Source organism: Crocodylus porosus, unplaced genomic scaffold (genome assembly GCF_001723895.1).
Source record: "Crocodylus porosus isolate Cpor-Errol unplaced genomic scaffold, CroPor_comp1, whole genome shotgun sequence".
NCBI classification, from domain to species: domain Eukaryota; kingdom Metazoa; phylum Chordata; order Crocodylia; family Crocodylidae; genus Crocodylus; species Crocodylus porosus.
The window spans coordinates 1,637,727-1,651,859 of record NW_017728897.1 but is presented as its reverse complement, the minus strand read 5'-3'; the positions used below and the strand labels follow the sequence as shown (position 1 = coordinate 1,651,859).

Below are 14,133 nucleotides of genomic sequence, written 5' to 3'. Positions count from 1 at the left end.
ACTCTTCCTGGCTCGTACAGACAATCCCTTTGCTCGTTAATGAAATATACTAGCATCTCAAGTGGAGAACAACACATGGTAACTGTATAAAATGAACATGTACCATTAGCATAGGCAAAACATGATTGCCAGAATCTGTTCAGAGGAAAGCGGGAATAACAAGAACAAGCAAAAAATAAAAAGGTCATCCAAAAGGAAGCCAAGAAATCCAGAGAGATTTTTCCCTTCAATTTAAGAAGGACCAAAACTATTTCCTTAGAAGTCTGTAGGGAAGGTTTGAAAAGAGAGCTTATGTCCAGTATCACACGATTTAGAATGACTATGGCACATGTCTGATGAGGATTATGCCAACAATGGCCAGCAGTCTTTAGTCGGTATAATAAACTTTTCATCCACCCAAAATTCATATAAATGCCACTTTTAATCAGGAACAAGTTGGCTTTCAAGTAAAACTACCATTTTTTTTTTAAATAAAATATAAATTAACAAGTATGAAAACCCAGAAAAAACAACAAAAGACAATGTGCATGTGTTTGCTCTACTAGTAGCTGAAGTCTGGACATGTTTCCAGCTTCTTCTACCTTAAGAGTTTTGGGGAGATTTCTGGACCATGACCAAAAGACTGTCAAGTGAAAGGCTACAAGCAGTGACTTCTGTCACTTCAAGATTACAGGTTCCAAGATGTTAAGAAGATTGTCAAGGACACACGGAACAATGAATTTACTGGTGATCTGCAGAAACACAGCATTAGTCACAACGGCTTTTTCTTCCATTGAAGTACTTCAAAATATAAAGTGTGAAAAGCTGTTGTTTTAGCAGGTCACTTTGTTACTGCTTTTAAAAGACCCTATCCTTCCTTTTCCTTTACTGAAGAGGCTTGGAATTTGGAAGCCTGGTGAAATATCAATCATGGACCTGAACAAAGAAAGTGTATATAATCTCCATTCATTCTAACTAGCAATATTTCACAGTCTTACTGAAATAGGAACCCACAATCATTCTGTTACCATACATATAGCTTAAGCTGCCTCTGTCCATTTACTGGCATTAAGTCTTCACTCCTCTCACTTAACATGAAAGTGCATTTACTTTTAAAATTAAAAATTTTTAAAAGTATTTTTGGCAGATGCTCTCTAGTCAAACTAAGCCAAGTTGATTCCTCCTTTCCAGCAGTTAAGTCCCTTTCAAAAACTCTCTTGCTGAATTCACCGTTAGGAGATCTGTTTCTCGAATGGTTTCTTAGAGACAAAACAGAGAAACCCTGAGGCTAAAATGGCTTTTTTCTTTAAGTAGTCTGATAGGAGGCTCTTCATTGCACCATCTCATAAGGCTCCTGGTATCTTCTGTGGTGGGAGGCCTTCTTCAATCCAGAGGGAAGCAGATGAGCCATTGCGCAGCATTCTCCTGTGAATCCGTCTCAGCCTCAGTAGGTAGAGCAGGATAGACAGCAGCACAACCAGGAAACAGGCGAAGAATAAATAGTGATTGTAAACAAAGGAGAAGCTCCTCCAGTGGGAGTGATTTCCTCGGAAGGTCTCTTGTTGGATGTCCCTGAGAAAAAGAGGGAGGGGAGGGGAAAATGGGATTTTTATCCTTTAATGAGACAAAAAGATAGCCTCTTGACCTTACTGCAGCAACTGAAGGTGGCTACCCTGAACAGCCATCACTTAGTTATGCTGTTGATCCATCCAGCTGGATTGCTCACATTTGGGTTTCAGTCATTAACTGGATAGGCTGCAGTTTTAAAAATATGCACCCTGACCTTGTGCTCTAGTACGCTGAACTTGAACCAAAAATTTTAGCCCCTATCTGGCTATTTGCTTTGACAGCAAAATTGTCTTCTAAAATCATATAATGCCCATTCCACTCAAACTACACAACGGGACAAGTACAGAAATAAGCAGTACCTCAGAGGTAAAAACCTTGTTCGGTAAAGAATGGCTCCTAATGTCCATTGCACCTCCTTATCATACACCTGCAGAGCAGTTTTTAAATTGCTGTAGTTCACAGGAAAAGAGAAGCCACTGTGAAAGACTTCATACATCCAGGCAGATTTAAAACACTGATACCTACAGAAGACAGGAAAAAGTAACTAGCTATTTGATTTCTCACACTTTTTCCTCACATAGTCCTATAAGGCCACACATCATAATTAGCCCAGCAAATTCAGGTTCCTACATTGAGGGGCTTACCTTTTACTGCAGGAACACAGGAATGCAAGTCACTGGCCATAAGAATGTGCATTTCAAGACAGGGATTGAGAAAACTAAGGGTTTATGTGCAACAGACTAGTAGGATCTTATTTAAAACTTCCTCCTTTCCTCTGACCCATAATTATAATGAATGTAAATGATTCTGGCTCTCATTGAAATATGTTTTAGTAAAAAGGAAAGCCATCAGTGCTCAGTGGAACCTAAACAGAACTAAAGGTATTTGATTAATTACCTGCCTGAATCAGGAGACTACCCTTAAGCCATAAACATGGAGATAACTATATCTGTCTTGTTAAGCAGTGACATCTGAAAAAAACTCACTTTCCATTAAAAGATTTTAGATATAGCAAACCCCCACCCTCCCACCAAAATGCACAGAAAGCTGGTTTGTGGGATTCCATCTCCAAAATAGCCTTGGTTTGCAGTCATTTTTATATCTGATGCAATACTTAAGGTTCAGTATGGCTTACATTCAGATATCCAACTCCTTTTTAAAAATGAGTCACTTGAACATGACCCTTCTCTGGCAACTCTGCATGAACGACTTGCACTGTGCAAACATGAATACTTACTTCAATCTATGAAGATCAGCATGTGATGCATAAAGACCACGGTCAAAACGTTCTCGTAGGACAGACCACTTAGTGGCACAATAATCCTGGGGAAGGGTAAAAACAGATTTTTTAAAATTTCATTTACCTGTTACATTATGCAAGACACTTGGTCAATGGAGAAGCTCATTTCCAAATGATAAATATGGCTGTAAAATTTAACACAGAGAAATAAGGAGAGAAATGGCTGATAAGAACATGTCAGGGAGTAGTGCATGGTGCAGTAGGCAAAGCTCTTTCTTATTTTTTTAACACAATCTAAAAACTAAACTGTGCTATTGGTTAAAATTATCTGTCATCTCCACGTCGAACTTTTCAATCCTACAATTTATTTCTGAAGACAGTTATTCCACCCCTTGACGGAGCACAATTACCTAGTACTTTCTAGTGTATTGTCCAGTTTTACCTTGTTTTGTAAAATGCACATGACTGATAGAAATCTCACCTAATGGAAAAATTGCAGCATCTGCTAAGTTTTTACCCTATCAAAACAGGCATTCATTTTTATGCCCCACTCCCAGCATAATTAAATCCTCTCTTAAAAAACAAGCAAGCCACCCAACAGAACAAGAATATGTGTACTTTCAAGTATAAAAATTCTATTTCTATGTCCCTATAGTGCCTCAGACGCTCTACTCATTTTAGGATGGATCCCATTTACCCTGGAGTCACTTAACGGTAGTGTCTAGGTTAATAGTTTTTAAAAGGAAACCCCAAAGCATCTAAAACAGTTATGTTTTCAGATTACTGGCCATTTCAAAGCTAGGAAACAAGATTCCGCCCCAAAAGTGCTTTACCTTTGCAGCTTTAATGAATCTTGGAGCACTGTAGTCTCCTCCCATGCGTAAGACATCCTCAGTACAGTAATAGAACTCAGAGAAGCCATAGAATTCACTGTTCTGAAAGTGCACAGCAGGCTGATAGACACCATTTAAAGAAGTCTGAGTTTCATTGGTCTTATTCATGAAAGGCTGAATAATTTCTCGACACAGATTAAAATTTCCTGTCCCTCGCAAATACAGCGTCTGCCCATTCTGCTGGATTTTATCCTCAGCATCTAGAGGCAGGCAAGGATCCAGGTGGGGCGACTCAGAAGTCATACTCGTCTGTTTGCCCAGAAGCCTACAAAATGAGATGGAACATAGTTATAACAACCACAAGTAAGGCATATTCAAAATGTTACTCAGAACAAAGTTTCAGCATCAGAGCAGTTAAAGTGAATAAACCAAATCACTTTTGTCTGAGCACGCTTCAACATGTTATATTTCATTCAGAGATCATGTGGCATGTACCACAACAGGCATGCCACACTCAACCTATCCAAACTATTTGGCCTGGAAATGCAGAACACCTGAATCCAAGCAACTGCACATTTTGTATTATCTCCAGATTTTAGATTAAGTCCTTGAAACAGCCATAAAAATCATGCACAGCAGACCTTATTTGACACTGAAGCTATACAAACCCCAAGAGCTGTAACTAAAGGTGAGGTACAATTTGGCTATCAGATGCAAAGCATTTCTAACTAAGGGTGGGGAGAAATCCCCACTCATCTGCTACAAGTTATATAGCCACCACTAAAACGTCTTTTTAAAGAGTTCTATAATGAAGTTAAGCATAAATCAAGACATAGTCAAGAGAAAAAACTTTCAGGCTCAAGCATAACTGTCACAGAAGCATGGCACCACATTAGAAGCCCATCACGCTGTTGTGACAATTACCAGAAAAAGAACTTACCTGCCGACACCTGCAGGTAACCTAGAAGCAAGTTAGAGCACAGTGCTCAACTCAGTGAAGGAGTGAGTTTCACATGGGAGCATTTGAGCTCCCTAAGCCACCCTGAAGCTGCAAAACTAAAATTCCTTTACCAGCTATCTTGGCAGCTATTTAAATAATTTAGAATTTGATTCTGCTTCCTAGAACACAGCAGCACTATGAGTAAAGCTGAACCTCAGAGCTGAAAGCAGAGAAGTCCTCTTGAGCTTGTCAATCTTAGAACCCTATGCATCTCAAGCCCCTATAAAAGTAAAAATCCTGTTTCAGTTCTTCACAGTTCTATTACAAATATTATGAAACAACTAAAAATTGCGTCTGCAACAGTCTACAGCTCAGCTATTCTGAGCGCACCTCCTAGGAGTCTACATTTTGCTGGAATTTCTGGGACAACAGTTCAACATTTATAAAATCAGGGGGTGTAGAAAAAACCCAGCTACATATTACTTGTTTCTGAAGACTGTGTTGGTAAATATGCTGTCCTCATATCTCTGTCGTGCAGCATTTCCACCAAAGCCAAGGAACGTCGCAACGTAGACTCTGTAGACATGCTCAGTCTGATGAGCATCACATCCCAAGTTAAATTCCGCGAGTAAGTTTTTGGCTACTTCCTCCTGCAACAACCCAAGTGCGAAGAGATTAAAGAGAGATCTGCAATATCACCTGGAGGTATTCATAAGCCTATGAGCATTAAGGCATCTCTTCAGATTGCAGATCCTCAAAGCTTTTCACAACCCTGGATTCAGCCACTCATTAAGCTCTCACCACATGACCCAGTTTCTAAAGCATTTTGAGAAGTCACTGGTAGAAGGTGCCAGGAAGGAGTGCATAATTGTGTGTGGGGCTTCTGCTGAGTGGTGTAAACAAGAAACAGCAGCAGGCTCTTCAGCATCATGCATGTTAGTTGCCTTCTCCACTACACAAGCAAATTAAAGAAGGAATTTTACAAAACAGTTCTGTTGTGCCTCTTTCAGGAGGGCAGAAGGAAAATCAGGGCATCCAAAGAATGTTTTTAGGTCTAATGTTTAACTGCAATGACAGGTAATTCCACCTTCTAGAATTACACACTGGTAACCAATTATTTGCAACCCTTTCTGTATCAGTCACATTTGCTAAAGAGGACAAATTGCTCTGAATCTCAACACTTGGTTATTTTTTAAACTCCACTAGCAGTTAGTTGTACTCTCCAATTGAAGAAGCATGTGTTAATAAAACTTGTCAACAAGAAGATACATAATTTTCATTAAAACGCAGCATTGTTAGCCAATGCCCAAGACTTATCCAATCCTTAGAATAGGAGATTCCCATTGAAGTCAATGAGGAATTCGCCTGATTATAGGGCAAATGTTTTTGTTGTTAAATCAATAGACTGAGATTCAGGTAAAGCCATATGGTTCCACCTCAAACTTGCACACAGTTTTCTTTCTAGAAGAAATATACTATACAGTGCACAGAAAAAAAAATAATGTACACAACCCTAGGTTCTTATGAAGGAATTACACAGCTTTCAGGATCTCAACTCATGTACGCTGATCTGCTTAGCAGGGGTGGGGAAGGGAGGGAAAAAAAAATCCAACTAGGATTATATACTAGGACAAATGAATATTCTGCCACACTTGCCAAAAGTTGAAGCTGTACTATTAGAAATCAACCCTCTAAATGAAAAAAGGCAAAGATGAATGAGTTGCTTAGCTGATGAAGGAATTATGTTCACCTGTCTTCTCTCCCACTTGCTTTGGATGGGATGTAATGAATCATATGACTCAAAAACAAAACAAAACAAAAACAAGACCACAAATGGAAACGGGTTAAAATCATAAATTAAACAAAAGGAAAAGAAGGAAAGTTGTACAGATAATAACCTGCTGTGAAGAGGCAAAGCTTACAGTTTTAGGAACTTCGTACGCTATCTGGGTCGACACTCCACCCATATCGAGAATACCCACTGTCCTCTTACGAATGATGGCTTCCTTGTTTTCACTGCCAGGGATATGCACTTCTACAACTGCATCATCCTCTATGAAACAAAATAGAGAAGTGGCACTATTAAGAAATGAATCCAGGATATTTCTTAAGCAGTACCACACTGCAGAAAAAGCCAGTGCCATCCAACTGCCTTGTTTGTCAATTAGAATTTATTTGCACTCAAAGCATCATGATGCTTCTGAAATGCATAACTGCTGCATTTCAATGTGTGAACTAGGCATCTGCAAGGAGCACACTACCCCCCTGGCTCTAGTGTTCACAATTCTTCCTGGCTTTTTTATGACAGTGTTACAGCACTTACCATCATCAATATGCTCAAATCGTCCAAGGACAAAATTGATACCAATCCATGCATATACACCTAAAAGCAGAAAAAGGATGGTGTTCAGAACGTTTACTGGAGGAAAAGTACTTAGTTATTTTAGTCTAAAGACAAGCAGAAGGCAGGGTAGATCTGCACCTTGCAGACTAACTTATAGATGTTTATGCCACTTGGCTGTACCTTATTTAAAAAAAAATTAAACTTCTCTCAGTCATCTTTATAACCATCACTTCTTTAAAAAAACAAACAAAAAGAAAAACAAACTCAACACATTGTATCAACTATGTGATGTGCAGAAACACATTCCTGCCAAATTAACCCAAATATTTTCCCTTAAAACATTTAAGCTATTCTGATAAAATTGTGGCCCACTAGTTTAAGTATTATTATCCAGGATATTTGATTCTATAAGCTTTTACTAAGATTCCCCCCCTCCTCCCCTCCAATATGGTTTGAAAATCATCTGCCATCCAGAAGTAAGATATTTGGGAACTATTCATCCTCTGTAAGGAAACAATATAATCCATCCCCGTTAAAGAAAAAAAAAGAGCCCCACTTTGAAGTCTTCAGGTCTCAGCTTGTCGGAAACAACCAAAAATGAACCTACGTTTCACTGCGAAATCAGGACACATCATTTTTAGTAATTTTAGGAAACAAACTAGAGTAGAATTCTTTTTTTGGTCAGATAAGAACAACAAAAAATTGCACGCAGTTTAAAACAGCTTAACCAAACAAGTATGTGAAAAAGCAGTAAGAAAAGTATGTCAAAAACTGCAGTGGAAGAGAACAAAAATTTTGAAGTTTCATTTTTTCCAAGAGCGTTAACCCACCTTCCTGTTTCCCAGAAATAACTTCTGCGTGTGAGTCTGAAAACAGAAAATCAAAACGCACAGGAATATCAGTGAGCAGATCTTCTAGTATTGCCTTCTGCTGACTGGAAAAAAAAAAAGAACCGTGGTTAAAATGCTCAGTGCACTTAAGTATGTAGGTTCAAGTTTTTAAGAAATAAGATAGCCAGTCACCTCTCTGGCAGGATTCTCATTCCTGCTGTACAGAGGATATAGAGAGGAGTCTCTTTGTGTTTTGCCCGGGGTACGTGCTCTGCAGCAAAGCTCAGAAGCGGAGAAATATAATCACTGACTTTTTCCGGAGAGTTAGCAAACTCTGAAATGCCTAGAGAAATAGATGAATAAGTAGGCAACTGCTAAGTGTAAGGCGAAACGTTGGTTTCTGACTAGTTAAAAGCCAACTAGATGCTTTAAGGTTTTAAACTATGCTCTAGAACCAATTCGTTACATAAAGTCAGCAATCTGCAATTACCAACAGTTCTGTAATAAGTGGATTCAATCAGTAACAATTTTAAGTAAAATCGACAGCAAAAAATTTTAGCACTAAGCAAAAATATTTAGTTACCCATTTGTATCTTACATTTAAGATATTTACAAAGCAAAAAGTAAACACATATTTGGAACTGTAACAGGAAACAGTTACAGTTTACAGTCTATTTTGTAGTTAATGGCCCTCTTTGCTCATCTAAAACCACTGCCATAATACCTTAACACAACTGAAACATGGTATTCATATTGACACCTCAAAAAAAAAAAAAAGCACCAACAACTTGGTCTTTGCAGCAATGTTTCAACAAAAAATTGCCATTTTGGGCCTACTAAGGAGGCCCAAAATTGCTATATTAAGCTATTTTGGGCTACTAAGAAGGGCTATCCTGTTAAATAAGCCAAATTATTCAAGTACATATATTTGCTGCGTCTACAGAACACCAAAATCTAGGAAAAACCAGATCAGACCTCTTTTGAAAAGTGAAACCTTAATATCCAAGCAAATGAATCCTTAATATGAATTGAGTTGGGTAGACAGCTGGCAGGAGAACCGTGACTGAATCTCAGATGTTTTTGTTCCAATACCTGGTTTAATTTTCATAACCACTGGTTTTCTGTCTTTGTCCCTCATTTGTTTGATATCCAGCAAATCATGAGGGTTGCCATTGTGTCTTGGCCAACAGTACACAAAAATTCTAGATCCGCTGCTGCCGCAGTCTACCACAATGCCATAGTTCAGATTGGGGTTACTGATATCAGTAGCTTCAGTATCTGTTACTCGAGCAAGATACCTAGGAAAAAAATGTCTGTGTTATTTTGTGATTAAGGTTTTGTTTACAGACACATACAAATTCTGAATAACTGAGACCTACGCATGCAAACAATGTGGCTCAAAATTCAAGCAGCAATTATTTAACATAACATGCAGGGGGATATGTCAGATGGTCCTCAATAACTGCTGATGTGGACACTGTTACACTGCACTCATTAAAAGTGGGTAAGATGGTATGAATTAGCTTTCATTTACCACAGCATAGCAGATGCATAGGCAGTTACTACTCACCTGTTGAACATTAAACCCTTGTTCTCTCCTTTTAACTGTCAGTCAGCAGTTTGCCTACTAGGGCCATGCGAAACTTCGGGAGGCATTTTGTTTCCTTTTCAGCGCCCAAAACACCGAATCCAAAAAGAAACACTCCAAACCATCTCAGAAACTAAACAAAACCATCTGAAACGTTTTGGAAATGCCCCCGAGACTATAGTCTGGCATAGCCCCACAGACCTCCTTTTTAAGTGCCAGGAGGCTGGGGGATGGAGCCAGGCAAGGCAGCCATGGAGGCTTCTCCCCTGGCTCCCTCCCACCAAGGCAGAGGCAGGCATAGCCAGAGGAGCCATGGGAGAAACCCCCGGCCTTCCAGCACTTTAGCAAAAAAGATGCCTGCACTCACCGGCTGTAGCAAGAGTAACCCGGGCCTCTGAGGGCTCACGGCAGAGTCCCCCCATGCAGCACAAAGCAGTGGAGGGCAACGGGGATTGCATCCCCCACCTGGCACCCATGCGGTAACTGCCCAATGGAACGGGTGCAGCACGGCTCGGAAGGGCGCTGTGCATTATCTGGGAGCTGGGACCACTGAGGCTGAGAGGTGCTGGGTTCCCACTGACTGCTGGAGCCGCCCAAACGGTGCACAGTATCCTGCCAAGCCGCGATGCACCTGCACAATGTGACAGCTGCAGCGCGGGTGCCAAGCGGGGCGAGGGGTGATCCTTGCTGCCCCATGGGGGAGCTCTGCCACAAGCCCTCAGAGGCCCTCATTGCTGCTGCTGTGGCAGGTGAATGTGGGGCTTTTTTTTATTTTATTTTTTTTTAAGTGCCGGGAGGCTGGTGGCTGGCGGGGGATGGGGCCGGGCAGGTCAGCCATGAGGGCTTCTTCTGCAGCTCCCCCACCTAAGGAGAAGCAGGCACAGCTGGAAGAGCCACAGGAGCACCTGCAGCCATCCAGTTGTACCTGTCTCTCCCCAGCTGATCCAAATCTCCAAATCAGAATTCAAGTGCTGAAACAGATTTGGTTGAATCGAAATGGAACAATGATCTGAAACAAGTTACTGTCCTCCAAAATGACAGAATCCAAAACGGAAACAGAACAGCTGTTTCGCACAGCCCCTAGTGTCTACCCATGCCCAAAAACAGAACTCAGAAATCTTGCTTATAAGACAACTTATAAGTTATCACTCTTACTCTCTATGTGTGACAGGTCACCTCATATTAGTAAGTTTTAGTGATAATTCTTACAAGATGCTTTCAGTTGGGAAGATCTTAAATCTCTCATCTGTTTTTCCAAGCTGCTACTTATGGTCCAACAAACCCAACCTTCATCCAATATACTGAAATAAATGTGGGGTCTCTAGATCACGTTCCTCTCCTGCCCTCATGACTACGCTCAGTTCTCACCTGTGAAACTTCTTATCCCGGTATGCACGCCCATATTTATTCCGGATAACAACAAGGGAGTAATACAGCAAGGAGACAGCAGCAGCGAGTATACCAATAACAACAATCTGCCGTAAAGTGGTGTTCAGTATGCGAGGACATCCCACTGGGGAGATGCTGAAGTGCCAGGAAGCAGGAAACAAGCATGAGATGCTGATCCTGAAACACAAAGAGAAATATTAGCTAAATTAATTAATCCACCCATGAGATGGTTGGTATTGTCCTCAATGAAAATATACGGAAAAAAAACAAGAGGTTCATTTCATCTCCAGTTAGAAGCACTAAATTCTCTAATTCCAGGGCGAGTTTAAGATTTCTTGGACCCTGGGCTCAAACTATACCTCTACTTGATTTGTTATTGGACGATTTGTTCCGATTCTCACCTCCCCATGTTGGGAAAATCCAAATCAGGACAGACAGAAAGCAGAATTTACTGGTGTTCCAATATCAGCCAGATATGCCAGTTTTATAAGGCACATAGATCCTCGGCAGAGCCACTGTTCCTCCATTCCTGTGCGACAAAGATGCTAGAGATATTAAAGGGACAATCCTGTCAGAGACCAGTCTTGTAGTTTTCTTTGCAAGAGCCCAAATACGGCCAGATATTTATTGAACTGGCCTTCATGCACGCCTTGCAATGCATCTGCAAGATGAGCTCATTTTCCACAGCAAATCTTTGGCAGTAGCATTTCTCCAGCAGCAGTGGTAGCCTCCCAAACAAGTAAGTTTTGACTACATTAATTTGGAACTGTTATAATAACATCAACATTCAAATAAACTGCCGTCTCCATAGGCTTTGTGTATGAGCAACACTTTTTGCTTGAAGATTTCTTCACAATTGATCCCAAAGAGCTTTTAGAAACTTTACTCTCCAATCATCCCCCAGGATCTGCAGGGCTGGAAGGTATGCCCACACTGATGTCCCTGAAGGATCAAGAGCCAGAAACACATACTGTATAAATTATGGGCAAGGAACACTTACCATGGAAATGTAGCTGTCTCTGGGATGGAACACAGCAGCTGTAACACTGCACAGCAACACCACATGAAAAACTCAGAAGGGGTGCCGAACGACTGCGAATCAAGTTATAACTGCAGGGAGAATTTAGGGAGGCAAAACTGGAATTTGATCTGGATACCTTGGTTAACACTTTAATAAAAGCAAACTGCCCATCAGCAAAATCTTTATTATTAATCCCATTACAAACACTACTTACACCAGGAAGAGAATATACTCTTTTGTGCCTTTGACAGCATCTTTTATATCATTTTGCCTGTTTGTATAGTTTTACATCCACATAGCAGACATTAACTTTTAAATATTATTTTTGAAGCCACAAAAATTGGTAGAAGAACAAGTAATCAGAGGCTATACCTCAAATAACTTCCAGGTTTTGGGGTTTTCTTCTTTGGAGCGGGGGTACAGCATTAGACATACCTAGAGTTCAAGTTTCTGAAATGATAAATTTACACTCATTTAATAAATCAACTTGAATTTTTAACTCCTGTTTATAGCCACACATGTCCAACCTGACCTCAGCCATCATTACATGGACATGGACAAGGACAAGGAAGGGGACAGGACAAGAAGTAATGACCTTAAACTGCAACAAAGAAAATTAAATGTCAGAAAAAAAAACTTTCTAGCTAGAGGAGTTGTTAAGCCCTGGACCAGGTGACCCAATTACCAGACTACCTGATTACCAGGTTCCAGGGGGTTGAACCCCTTTCAGTAGAGGTTTAAGTGCTGGTTAAACAGACACCCAGCTGAGAGGTTTAGACACAGGGCAATAAAGTTCCTGCTTTGAGCAAGGGTTGGACTAAATGACCTCTCAAGGTCCCTTCCAGGCCTCTTTTTCCAATTCAGCCACCAAGAAGAATTTGTAAATCCAAATACCTTCAAGCTCCAAGAGACTCTGGAGCAAGGAACTGTGGTATTTTAACCTGCTCATACCCATATTAGGTTTCCCCCTCTTGGGCTCAAAAAACCAAAGCCATCAAAAGACATTGCACCAACTAGCACCGCCCCAAACCTCTAACCACTTCCAACACTTCATTTACGTAGTTACCATCTCACCTGTCTTGGCCATGCAAAGGTACCCGTGATACCCCAAAGCCACTGAGCAACAGCAACTGGAAAAAACTACTCATCCTCTTCCTTCTCCATCTGCTTTCAACACAGCATCCCACGGCACAGGACTTGGGGACCATCTATTTCTCAAAGCTGGCAGAACCCACGGCAGAGACCACGGGCACCAATTTGAATGTGTTTTACCATTCCTTCCACAGAAGGAGGGGATGCCGCTCACAGGCAGGTCAGAGGAGCATGTAACTCACGTAGCCTGTGAGTTATGTGACTCCCTCTGCCTGAAAATGGGTGACTGCACCCTAACTTTTATCCAGACACTCCCTTGATCGAATAAAAAAGTCCACATCTACCCAAGGACTCTTGCCTGCCTGCCTGTGTCCTTCAACCATCAAGGCTACAACCAAAAACCTAACTCAGCCCATTAGCCCCAACTTACTCCCCGTCGCCCCCGACCGAAGGGCTCTGCGGGCCGCCCAGGACTGCCTGGGCCAGGCACCGCTCCCAGGCACAGCCCCGCTGCCTTCCCTGCTGACCTGCCAGGGCCGGGGCCGGGGCATGGCGGGGGAAGCCACGTGGGCTCACGTTCAAAGCCCCGCAGGGAACCCAGGAGTCCGAGCCCAGCACCACGCCGGCCGGGAGAGGGAGGCGGCGGCTGCTGCCCCGGGGTCCGCGCTCACCTACGGGTCCTGGCCCGGCTCGGCCCGGGACCGACGCCACCCGAGCGCATAGCGACACCTCAACATTCCCACTTCCGGGTCTTCCGCCGGATGTAACGTAAACACGCCGGAAGGAGAACACCGCACGCTGTGGTGGGCGAGGCGGTTGTGGGCTAGAATTGGGGCGTGGCTGAGGCAGAGGAGGCACAGTACAGCGTGTGTGTGGTGGGCTGGCGCTGGCAGAGCAGGGGCGAGGGCGAGGGCATGGCGTGGCCTAGGGGCCCCAGTGGAGGCCACGCAGGTGCAGCTCCGTTCAGGCAGGTCACCGGTGGCTGCCATCCCCCTAGCACTGCCAAGCCCCGTGCACTGGAACTGCCTCTGCGGCGGTTCCCTGCTCTGCACCACTCTGGCTGCGTGCTCAACAGAGGCCCTGCGCACTAATCACATTAGGCCTGTTGTGTGGGCCTAGAGCCACCGAGGGAACAGCTAAGCCTTCCTTTAATCAGGGAGGCCAGTACGGGCACAGCTTTTCATTCCCTGGGACAGCTGAGGCTGACAGGCCTGGAAGTGCCGGTCAGAGGTTCATAACAAGCGGGGGGTCACTGAGCAGGGCATGCTGGCTACCAGCCCTCAAATGAGTCCACGGAGACAGTGGATG

The 14,133-nt window shown here is 42.5% G+C and overlaps 1 protein-coding gene across 5 annotated transcripts; it reads right to left on the bottom strand.

Moving 5' to 3' along the window:
• Positions 1–402: 402 nt before the first annotated feature.
• Positions 403–13,593, bottom strand: ENTPD4 (ectonucleoside triphosphate diphosphohydrolase 4). Of its 5 annotated transcripts, none has more exons than XM_019556577.1 (14): positions 13,497–13,593; positions 11,713–11,822; positions 10,692–10,889; positions 8,828–9,033; positions 7,928–8,078; positions 7,736–7,839; positions 6,885–6,944; positions 6,484–6,614; positions 6,312–6,359; positions 5,045–5,211; positions 3,622–3,946; positions 2,786–2,871; positions 1,908–2,069; positions 403–1,551 (listed from the first exon to the last, which is right to left on the bottom strand). In XM_019556577.1, the coding sequence occupies exons 2-14, from the start codon at positions 11,775–11,777 to the stop codon at positions 1,323–1,325; spliced, it is 1,932 nt and encodes a 643-aa protein (XP_019412122.1). In that variant the 5' UTR covers positions 11,778–11,822; positions 13,497–13,593; the 3' UTR covers positions 403–1,322. The 5 variants fall into 5 exon arrangements, with proteins under 5 accessions (XP_019412122.1, XP_019412125.1, XP_019412126.1 ...); XM_019556580.1 differs by lacking the exon at positions 13,497–13,593 and adding an exon at positions 11,114–11,241 and having other exon boundaries at positions 11,713–11,796; XM_019556581.1 differs by lacking the exon at positions 13,497–13,593 and adding an exon at positions 11,114–11,257 and having other exon boundaries at positions 11,713–11,794.
• Between the last annotated feature and the right edge of the window lie 540 nt (positions 13,594–14,133).

What these genes read in the sequence shown, in the direction of transcription:
- ENTPD4 (XM_019556577.1), bottom strand. Translation starts at nt 11,777, where the DNA reads ATGTGGTGTTGCTGTGCAGTGTTACAGCTGCTGTGTTCCATCCCAGAG. An exon ending in AACACAGTCTTCAGAAACAA is followed by an intron (nt 3,947 to 5,044) that starts GTAATATGTAGC and finishes CTCATTTTGTAG; the next exon opens with GCTTCTGGGCAAACAGACGA. An exon ending in GCTGATCTTCATAGATTGAA is followed by an intron (nt 2,070 to 2,785) that starts GTAAGTATTCAT and finishes TGTCTTCTGTAG; the next exon opens with GTATCAGTGTTTTAAATCTG.